This window comes from Globicephala melas, chromosome 8, assembly GCF_963455315.2.
Source record: "Globicephala melas chromosome 8, mGloMel1.2, whole genome shotgun sequence".
NCBI classification, from domain to species: Eukaryota; Metazoa; Chordata; class Mammalia; order Artiodactyla; family Delphinidae; genus Globicephala; species Globicephala melas.
This window is the reverse complement of record NC_083321.1, coordinates 27082938-27094964: the sequence shown is the minus strand read 5'-3', so window position 1 is coordinate 27094964 and position 12027 is coordinate 27082938. Positions and strand designations below refer to the sequence as shown.

Sequence of the window (12027 nt, the reverse complement as noted above, 5' to 3'; positions counted from 1 at the left end):
GAACAGTCTCTCCAGTTGTCTGTATCTCTCCCTAATTCTCAGTCCAGGTACCATCTACTCGTATGTTTATGAATTCTAACACCCATACCTCTGTGTGTGATGCCCCTCATGCTTGTTAATGCTTTTTTCTGCCTAAATGTTGAATCTTACCCATTTCTCAAGTTCCATCAGAGCTCCTGGTTGCGTCCTCTGGGGAGCCTTTCTCCTTCACCCCAGGTGGGCCCAGTGTTCCCTCCTCTGAACTACTGAACTTCCTGTATGTACTACTGACCTGACCTTCATCACATGCTGTTAGTATTTCTCTAAGAGGAAGGTCAGCTCCCTTAGCAAATTTTTCTTACAATCTGTGTTCATCATAACCAAATATGGAACACAAAGAAAAACACATAATAAAGAAATACCACTTTTATTAGGCCACCAGTAATAAGACCATCCAATAAACACTTCCAAAAATAAAATCCTTCCAGTCTTTTTCTTTTAGGTTTGTGCATGCATGTATATAGAATCTAACTCTACGTGCTTTATAGTATGCTTCTTTCATTTAGTATATCTTGAACATCTTTATTGACATTCTTTCTAAAGTTGATTTTAATTATGGTAATATTCCATCCTATACACTATAATTCATTTAACCAACTCCCTATTGATAAGTGTTTACTTCTAATCTATATATGTTATAAATAGCCCCATGATAATTATTCTTACCAAACAAACTTCGCATAAATTCATGAAAATATCCTTGGGATAAGGTTCTAGAAGTGCATTTTCTTATGATTTGTATAGCCACATGGTCCTCCAAAAAGTTTTACTTCCATCGACATGAGAGTGCCCATTTCTCTATAAACCTAAGTAAAGCTTGATATATTTTCAAATGTTTTGCCAGTTGGAAGTATGCATTTAATGAGAACATAGATCATGCGTCATTTTTTTCCTCCTATTGCTATAGGTTAACCTGTCAATTATACTGCACTATAAAGTTTTCAAACCCTTTTCACACACATAAATTAGGATAATACTTTACAGCATCTAGCACAGTGCCCTTTATGTACAAAGTTCATAAAAAATTATATGATCATGGAATAATATGTATGGCATGGCTTTTATATGCTACATGAGAGTCACATAAATCAAAAAGTCATTCTTTCACCAGGTATATGTAATTTTTGTAAAAGTTATGGTAAGTTTTTGCTATCCTGAGCCTGACAGGCTATCTTTAATCCTCGTCCCTGCTCTACTTTTTATTTATTAATCATTTCATATTCCCTCACTAATGTATCAGTTCTGGTTGCAATGGTTATGTGCATCTTAAGACTTAACATCTGCAATACAAACTCTGTGATTTTCAAAGAAACCAGCAAGGAAGAAACATTTCAGGTTTGTTATAGAAACTGTTCTAGGGTGTTCTCTCCTGAAAAAGTTTCACTCATTTTAAAAAATCACTTTCCTTTTTCTTCCCCATGTGTATGAAGTTCCTTTACTTGTATTCCTAGTTTTGAATTTATTGTCTGCATTTTTCTCTCTTCTTTCTCAAATACAGCAAATCGGCTGTCAACTTCTGAGATGCAATTGCTTTCACAGTTCTTATCCAAAGTCCTTGCCAAAGAGAAGTGGTCTCCATCACACTTTGAAATCACCAACCTTCAGGGACACAACTCCTCTGAGGTGCCCCTGCCACTCTAGGTGCCCCCATGAGCCTCCATGAACTCCTCCAGGCCTGCCTGTTGCACTGTCTTGCCTTTCCTTCCATCTCCCACCAACATCTCACCTTTATATGACTTCCTCTTGTCCCAGAAAAAATTATAAAAACATTTCACAAATAATAAAGCCCAACAACTATTATAAGATATCACTGCAACAAATAAGACTTTTAAAAATTCTACCAAAATCCATTTATTAGGTACCTAAAGTTTTCATTTAAAGACTAAGACAAAATGTCAACTTTAGAATTGTATCATTGATATTGCAAACAATAAATGAACTGTTACTCATCTTTTCTTTAGTCAATGTTTTAATTCTGGAAAGTGGAAAGTTTGCCATAGTTCCAAGAATCTGTGTGACAAGAATATGATAGATTTCCTCTAGTGAATACTGTTGTTTTCCCCACGGGGAACATATCCAGTGAATAATCACTCTTTTGTGAACTAGGTTTAAAATGGAACAGGAAAACTATTTTAAATTATCTTAAAGTTTAGATTTACTCTAAACTTGGGTGCAATGAGTTTAATTGTCATTGTTCTCTGCTGGCCAAGTGTCATATTCTGATGCACACTTTATGTCAGACAGCATTGGACTCCACCCTGTGAGGAAAGTATTACTCCCATTTTAGAGATGAGAAAATGAGATTTAGAGAGGTAAAATAATTTGCCTGACCTAACAATCTATAAATGTCAGCGCTGGAATTTGAAAACAGGCCTATAAAACACTCTCCTTTCACACTAGGTTTACCTCTGAAATAGTTCTGCCCCGGGCATAAGTGCCATCTTCAGGTCTGCCTCCATTTAGGTAAATCCACGCTCGTTTTGCATCGGGTTGCTTATACAAGCTGCTCCTCTTGAATGATATACATTTAGGTGCAGTTGGAGAATTTCCCTTGGATTGCAGTTCTTGGACTTCAGAAAGCTGTGCCTGTTAAGAAAAGCCCAGAGAATGCTGTGGTTAGAGAATTGTCTGTTTAGTGTGTATGCGTGTGTGTCTGTGCATGTGTCTGTGTGTGTGTGTGTGTGTGCATGTGCGTGTAGAATATGCTGAAAGAAATATCTTATAATTGTACATCATACGGAAAAAAGATTTAGGAATTACATTACCCTCTCCTATCACTGACTCTTCTGTAAATTCCCCTTGCTTCAATGCATCACTGTAAGCAATAATAATCATTAGAGTAATAATAATAAGGCACTTATTTTGGCAAAGCACTTAACTTTCATTTATAATTTGGAGAAATAAATAGAGATATATTTTTGGATTTTTGTATGGCGTTTCTCCTACTGAGTGATTTCTCTGCATCTAACAAATGAGTTTTTGATTAGAGTCACAGCATCATTTCCTTTAACCAAGACATGCTTAAGGGAATGTACATGACTATTGTTTAAATCTTTACTCTCTGTCTTTTAAAATACAGCAGCCACCTTTATATGCTGCCAGATCCCTGCCAGGCAGCTTTTCATCCTACTTCAAGCATGTCCTAGTTCAATGCTTTGCATTCATTCCCTGGTCAGTGATTTATCCTTCTTAGCTTGGCAAGAAGTCATATTTCTAGCGATGTCAATTTCTTTTTTCTAGTAACCTTGACTTGGGCACACGCCTAAGATTTAGATTGAACACGTTTCATGATTTGAGAAACCCTATTAAATAAGAACACATCATTTTGATGAAAAACTTCACAAAGCAAAAAGTTTTCCCAGGTCTCTCTATCCCCAATCCTCTCTCAACAGCTGACCTTTCTCTTCTCGTCTTTTTTATGTCTGGCAATCCTGTCTGATTAATCAATTGGATTGAAACCGCTTTTTGAATTCCTCACTTCTGAATGTCTCCATTGAAATTAGTATTTTGCTCCTTCCTCTTTTTACATATTGAGACATACCCTTAGGAGTGATGAGCAATGAAGCCATAAGGCTCAACTTGACTACATTTATTATAATTACCTTTGTACATATCCACTGGGCCTTTTTCTCTTCTTTGCTAAGGTCATAATTTCTGGTCTCCATTCAAACAAAACAGACTTTCATATGAGCTGGCTGTGGCTTAGATAGTTACTCTCCAAATGCCAACTCAATGCTTGGCATATGCTTATGTGGTCATTACTGACCAGATGCCGAGAATATATTAATAGCATAATTTAAAAATTCAATACTGTACTTTTAAAAGCTTATAAAAGAGCCTGAGTCTTTAATGTCTGGAGTCCTAAAGATCATACCTCTGTACGTCTTATAAGGTCCATGAGTTTAATTTCCTCTTGAGTCTGCTTAGTCCAGCCTCCTTCCACTACCACCGGCTGCACAGGGCTTTTGTTGGGAACCATGGTGGCTGGCTGACATGCTGCTACCCGCCGCCCTGGGGAAAGAAGTCTCTGGAAATGTTTCTGATGATAGGCTTTCAGATTTCAAATAAATTGGTTTGGCTTTCTATGCATAAATCATTTCACTTGGGAGCAGAGGGTAAAATACTAAATATATCATAAAAGCAAAGATGCCTAAGGTAATAAGATCTAACAATGTCTCTTCATACGGGAGCTTGAGGCTTTAAATAGCCAGGATATGCATACTCAGTGTACAGATGGAAAAGAAAGATAACACGCTGACTTCCACACTGGCCCCAACCTCTCATCCACGATATGGTTCAGCGGTAATTTAGTCAAATAGAATCCATGACCTATATAGCCCATCATCTCTTCCAGTCATGGAACATATGTTTTGTTCTCTTCACTAATAATAAGCCTTTCCCCCACAATTAGTTTAGCAGCCTGGGGATTAAGTATTTCTAAAATAATATTAACCCAAGAGACAGGAGGCCTTTTTTTTTTTTCTATCTAATAATACCCTGCGAACACGATTAGTTTCTGACACCTCTGCTGTGTCCTCTGGGCTCTTAAGAAGCTGTGGTAAGAGAAAATATTTATCGGAATGGTGTATTCTAAAGAATCACAGGCATACGTTAATAAGTGTGGTGATTTGAATTTATGCATTCTTTCAGCTAGACCACTTTAAATCATTATAAAAGAGGTTTAAAGGTCCCACTAATTAAATTGTTTTCTTTTTCTGGGTTGAGGATATACTGAGCACTGAGTCTCAGACTGATCTCGAAACTTCTTAAGCACAAATAATGCTTTCTCTTGGATGTTCCTTCTAGAAACCTATGTTGAACATCAGGTATGAGTCAGGCATTGTGCTGGATGGTGCACATACAAAACACGTTCGAGACTAAGTCCTTGCCTCAAAGGCTTACACTTTGGTAAGGAAGGCAAATGTCAAGGAAATGATTACACCAATAACTGATTGTAACTGTGTTGCACCATGGAAGTACAGGGTGTGTAAAAGCATGTAAAACAGGCTGCTGACCTAGTCTGAAGTGTCAGAAAAGGCTTTTTTGAGAAAGTAACACTTAGGTGGATAAAATAATAGAAATACTGAAATGACGTTAAGTCCTAATTTTGTTGCCAGGAGACTTATAATGTGCAGGTTTTCATACCGTGACTATGAACAAAACATTTTGAAAATAACTCAGTATTTGTAGAGGATAACACATTTGTGCTCTTATAGCTCAAGTTTGTGTAAATAGATCCAGCAATAAAAATAGGTGGCAGAAATGACTTTTCAGGGAAATCAGAACTCTATGTACCTAATAAGCATTCATATGCAATTTACGGTATGGAGAAAACATAATTGAATTAACAGCCAATGAGTTACAGTGACAATGCCATTAGGCAACATGTTTTGGAGAAGAGCACAGTGGCACCAGAAAAATACATAACAGAAATTTATGCCAAATATAGTTTTCAGCTGACTCTATTCATAATGTACAGACAACATTAATTTATCTGCATAAATTCTTGTGGATAACATCTCAATAAATATTTTATTTATAATGCATTTTGAACACTAAAATTTTGCTCAACTAAAGACAGTTCTCCAATAGTTTATCATTTACACTGTTAAGAGCCAGGATTTGAATATAAGAAAGAGCAAAAAACACATGCATTATTGTTTTTTGTCAACTTGTTTCTAATGGTCTTAAGAAAATGAAAGCATTTGCACTCTTTTATAAAGGGACATAATATCATCACAAAAGATTTTCATAATAAACTATCCTTTATGTAGGTAAGAATAACAAATAGAAACAAAACAAAAATGTATTGAATAAATTACTTTTTATTTTCTTATTACATTTTCCATATATTCTGTTTTATTTCACATGTGATTGGTGGGGGAGGGGGGAAGATAATATCTAACTATTAATGGGGAAAGCTAGAGAACGTGGGTACTTTGCTGTTCTTTCAGACTATAAATCTCACCTGGACAGCTCTCCTCATACCTCTCCTTTATTGGGAGGGCCCATCCTGGTTCAGCACCATATGTGCCCGAAAGGATTAGTCCACCTCATTTGGGGTTTCAGTTAGCAGATCCATTTAGCTCTCACACTAAATAAAATGTTCCAGCATTGCCTTTATATGTAACAAAGGTGATACTTTGGCCTGATCTGCCATCCTTCAGTTTTGTTTATCTGTTTTTAAGATCCCAACTGGGAAAATGGACTGCCTTCTCAGGAATCCCTGTTCTAATGTTTAGTGAATATTCATTCTGTACTAAGCATGTAGTAAATATCTGGCATTTGTAACTTAATCATAAAAACCCCACAAAGTTATTACTACAATTTCATTAATATTAGCAATGATCATGCTTACAAATGAAATGTAAAATCAGCTTACCATAGTACTTTGTACACAGTATATGCTCAATAAAAATTTGCTGTATTTACCAATCCTTATAATAATATGATATAATTGATTTGGTCACTGTTCATACCTCCCAAACCTCCTCTTTCATCCAATGCTCAAGAAGCTCACAATCCAGAGGCAGACCTGTGGAGCCCCAATCCTGAGTCGGCCACAATCCAAGGGCCGGAAACCTGATTCCTTTCTGACTTGCCCATCATTCAGCCATGTGGATGACAGGGTCTTGGTGCACTGGCCAGGTGTCAGGCCTGAGCCTCTGAGGTGGGAGAGCCAAGTTCAGGACATTGGACCACCAGAGACCTCCCGGCCCCACATAATATCCGTCGCTGGGAGCTCTCCCAGAGATCTCCGGCTCAACGCTAAGACCCAGCTCCACTCAATGACCAGCAAGCTACAGTGCTGGACACCCCATGGCAATCAACTAGCAAGACAGGAACACAACCCCACCCACTGGCAGAGAGGCTACCTAAAATCATAGTAAGTTCACAGACACCCCAAAACACACCACCAGACGTGGTCCTGCCCACCAGAAAGACAAGATCCATCCTCATCCACCAGAACACAGGCAACAGTCCCCTCTACCAGGAAGCTTACACACCCACTGAACCAAACTTAGCCATGGGGGCAGACACCAAAAACAATGGGAACTATGAACCTGCAGCCTGTGAAAAGGAGACCCCAAACACCATAGGTTAAGCAAAATGACAAGACAGAGAAATATGCAGCAGATGAAAAAGCAAAGTAAAACCCCACCAGACCAAACAAATGAAGAGGAAATAGGCAGTCTACCTGAAAAAGAATTCAGAGTAATGATAGTAAAGATGATCCCAAATCTTAGAAATAGAATGGAGAAGATATAAGAAATGTTTAACAAGGACCTAGAAGAACTAAAGAGCAAACAAACAATGATGAACAACAAAATAAATGAAATTAAAAATTCTCTAGAAGGAATCAATAGCAGAATAACTGAGGCAGAAGAATGGATAAGTAACCTGGAAGATAAAATAGTGGAAATAACTATCATTGAGCAGAATAAAGAAAAAAGAGTGAAAAGAAAGGACAGTCTCAGAGACTTCTGGGACAACATTAAATGCACCAACATTTGAATTGTAGGGGTCCCAGAAGAAGAAGAGAAAAAGAAAGGGACTGAGAAAATACTTGAAGAGATTATAGTTGAAAACTTCCCTACTATGGGAAAGGAAAGTGTCAGTCAGGTCCAGGAAGTGCAGAGAGTCCCATACAGGATAAAGCCAAGGAAAAACACCCAAGACACATATTAATCAAACTATCAAAAATTAAATACAAAGAAAAAATATTAACAACAGCAAGGGAAAAGCAACAAATAATACACAAGGGAATCCCCATAAAGTTAACAGCTGATCTTTTAGCAGAAACTCTGCAAGCCGGAAGGGAGTGGCAGGATATATTTAAAGTGATGAAAGGGAAAAACCTACAACCAAGATTACTCTACCCAGCAAGGACCTCATTCAGATTCAGTGGAGAAATTAAAACCTTTACAGACAAGCAAAAGCTAAGAGAGCTCAGCACCACCAAACCAGCTTTACAACAAATGCTAAAGGAACTTCTCTAGGCAGGAAACACAAGAGAAGGAAAAGACCTACAATAACAAACCCAAATTAATTCATAAAATGGTAATAGGAACATACATATCGATAATTACCTTAAATATAAATGGATTAAATGTTCCAACCAAAAGACATAGATTGGCTGAATGGATACAAAAACAAGACCTATATATATACTGTCTATAAGAGACTCATTTCAGACCTAGGGACACATACAGACTGAAAGTGGGGATGAAAAAAGGTATTCCATGCAAATGGAAATCAGAAGAAATCTGGAGTAGCAATTCTCATATTAGACAAAATAGACTTTAAGATAAAGACTATTACAAGACACAAAGAAGGACACTACATAATGATCAAGGGATCAAACCAAGAAGAAAATATAACAATTGTAAATATTTATGCACCCAACATAGGAGCACCTCAATACATAAAGCAAATGCTAACAGCCATAAAAGGGGAAATCAACAGTAACACAATAATAATAGGGGACTTTAACACTCCACTTTCACCAACGGACAGATCATCCAAAATGAAAATGAATAAGGAAACACAGGCTTTAAATGACACATTAAACAAGATGGACTTAATTGATATTTATTGGACATTCCATCCAAAACAACAGAATACACTTTCTTCTCAACTGCTCATGGAACATTCTCCAGGATAGATCATATCTTGGTTAACAAATCAAGCCTTGGTAAAGTTAAGAAAATTGAAATCGTATCAAGTATCCTTTCACAACACAACACTATGAGACTAGATATCAATTACAGGGAAAAAAAACTGTAAAAATTACAAACACATGGAGGCCAAACAATACATTACTAAATAACCATGAGATCACTGATGAAATCAAAGAGGAAGTCAAAAAATATTTAGAAACAAATGACAATGAAACCACAATGACCCAAAACCTATGGGATGCAGCAAAAGCAGTTCTAAGAGGGAAGTTTATAGCAATACAATCCTACCTCAAGAAACAAGAAAAACTCAAACAGACAACCTAACCTTACACCTAAAGCAGTCAGAGAAGAAGAACAAAAAAACCCAAAAGTTAGCAGAAGGAAAAATCATAAATATCAGATCAGAAATAAATGAAAAAGAAATGAAGGAAACAATAGCAAAGATCAATAAAACTAAAAGCTGGTTCTTTGAGAAGATAAACAAAATTGATAAACCATTAGCCAGACTCATCAAGAAAACAAGGAAAAAGACTCAAATCAACAGAATTAGAAATGAAAAAGGAGAAGTAACAACTGACACTGCAGAAATACAAAGGATCATGAAAGACTACTACAAGCAACTATATGCCAATAATATGGACAAGCTAGAAGAAATGGAAAAATTCTTAGAAGAGCACAACCTTCTGAGCCTGAACCAGGAAGACATAGAAAATATAAACAGACCAATCACAAGCACTGAAATTGAAAGTGTGAATAAAAGTCTTCCAACAAACAAAAGCCCAGGACCAGATGGATTCACAGGCAAATTCTATCAACCATTTACAAAAGAACTAACACCTATCCTTCTCAAACTCTTCCAAAATATAGCAGGGGGAGGAACACTCCCAAACTCATTCTACGAGGCCGCCATCACCCGATACCAAAACCAGACAAAGATGTCACAAAAAAAAGAAAACTACAGGCCAATATCACTGATGAACATAGATGCAAAAATCCTCAACATAACACTAGCAAACAGAATCCAACAGCACATGAAAAGGATCATACACCACGATCAAGTGGAGTTTACCCCAGGAATGCAAGGCTTCTTCAGTATATTCAAATCAATCAATGTGATACAGCATATTAACAAATTGAACGATAAAAACCATATGATAATGTCAATAGATGTAGAAAAAGCTTTTGACAAAATTCAACACCCATGATAAAAACCTTCCAGAAAGCAGACATAGAAGGAACTTAACCTCAACATAATAAAGGCTATATATGACAAACCCACAGCAAACATCATTCTCAATGGTGAAAAACTGAAACCATTTCCACTGGAACAAGATCAGGAACAAGACAAGGTTGCCCACTCTCACCACTATTATTCAACATAGTTTTGGAAGTTTTAGTAACAGCAATCAGAGAAGGAGAAGAAATAAAAGGAATCCACATCAGAAAAGAAGAAGTAAAAGTGTCACTGTTCACAGATGCCATAATACTATACATAGAGAATCCTAAAGATGCTATCAGAAAACTACTAGAGCTAATCAATGAATTTGGTGAAGCAGCAGGATACAAAATTAATGCACAGAAATCTCTTGCATTCTTATACACTAATGATGAAAAATCTGAAAGAGAAATTAAGAAAACACTCCCATTTACCGTTGCAGCAAAAAGAATAAAATACCTACGAATAAACCTACCTAAGGAGACAAAAGACCTGTATGCAGAAAACTATAAGGCACTGAGGAAAGAAATTAAAGATGATGCAAATAGATGGAGAGATATACCATGTTCTTGGACTGGAAGAATCAACATTGTGAAAATGACTCTACTACCCAAAGCAATCTACAGATTCAGTGCAATCCCTATCAAACTACCACTGGCATATTTCACAGAACTAGAACAAAAAAGTTCACAATGTGTATGGAAACACAAAAGACCCCGAATAGCCAAAGCCATCTTGAGAAAGAAAAACGGAGCTGGAGGAATCAGGCTCCTGGACTTCAGACTATACTACAAAGCTACAGTAATCAAGACAGTATGGTACTGGCACAAAACCAGAAATACATATATCAATGGAACAGGATAGAAAGCCCAGAGGTAAACCCACACACATATGGTCACCTTATGTTTGATAAAGGAGGCAAGAATATACAATGGAGAAAAGACAGCCTCTTCAATAAGTGGTGCTGGGAAAACTGGACAGCTACATGTAAAAGAATGAAATTAGAACACTCCTAACACCATACACAAAAATAAACTCAAAATGGATTAAAGACCTAAATGTAAGACCAGACACTATAGGTCTCTTAGAGGAAAACATAGGAAGATCACTCTATGACATAAATCACAGCAAGATCCTTTTTGACCCACGTCCTAAAGAAATGGAAATAAAAACAAAAATAAACAAATGGGACCTAATGAAACTTCAAAGCTTTTGCACAGCAAAGGAAACCATAAACAAGATGAAAAGACCACCCTCAGAATGGGAGAAAATATTTTCAAATGAAGCAACTGACAAAGGATTAATCTGCAAAATTTACAAGCAGCTGATGCAGCTCAATATCAAAAAAACAAACAACCCAATCCAAAAATGGGTAGAAGACCTAAATAGACATTTCTCCAAAGAAGATATACAGATTGCCAACAAACACATGAAAGGATGCTCAACATCACTAATCATTAGAGAAATGCAAATAAAAGCTACCATGAGGTATCATCTAACACCAGTCAGAATGGCCATCATCAGAAATCTACAAATAATAAATGCTGGAGAGGGTGTGGAGAAAAGGGAACCCTCTTGCACTGTTGGTGGGAATGTAAATTGATACAGCCACTATGGAGAACAGTATGGAGGTTCCTTAGAAAAACTAAAAAGAGAATTACCATACAACCCAGCAATCCCACTACTTGGCATATACCCTGAGAAAACCATAATTCAAAAAGAGTCATGTACCACAATGTTCATTGCAGCACTATTTACAATAGCCAGTACATGGAAGCAACCTAAGTGTCCATGGACAGATGAATGGATAAAGAAGATGTGGCACATATATACAATGGAATATTACCCAGCCATAAAAAGAAACGAAAATGAGTTATCTGTAGTGAGTGGATGGACCTAGAGTCTGTCATACAGAGTGAAGTAAATGAGAAAGAGAAAAACAAATACCGTATGCTAAAAAATATATATGGAATCTTAAAAAAAAAGGTTCTGAAGAACTTAGGGGCAGGACAGGAATAAAGACGCAGATGTAGAGAATGGACTTGAGGACACGGGGAGGGGGAAGGGTAAGCTGGGACGAAGTGAGAGAGT

At 36.9% G+C, this 12027-nt stretch overlaps 1 protein-coding gene across 2 annotated transcripts in view; it reads right to left on the bottom strand.

The window, feature by feature from the left end:
- DCDC1 (doublecortin domain containing 1) overlaps positions 1 to 12027 on the bottom strand; it is a 470602-nt gene that overhangs the window by 23069 nt on the left and 435506 nt on the right. For both annotated transcript variants that reach the window (XM_060303388.1, XM_060303390.1), the window contains 2 exons: positions 3914 to 4050; positions 2446 to 2625 (listed from right to left, as the gene is read on the bottom strand). In XM_060303388.1, the coding sequence (XP_060159371.1) occupies positions 2446 to 2625; positions 3914 to 4050 (317 nt within the window). The remainder of the gene's footprint in view (positions 1 to 2445; positions 2626 to 3913; positions 4051 to 12027) is intronic.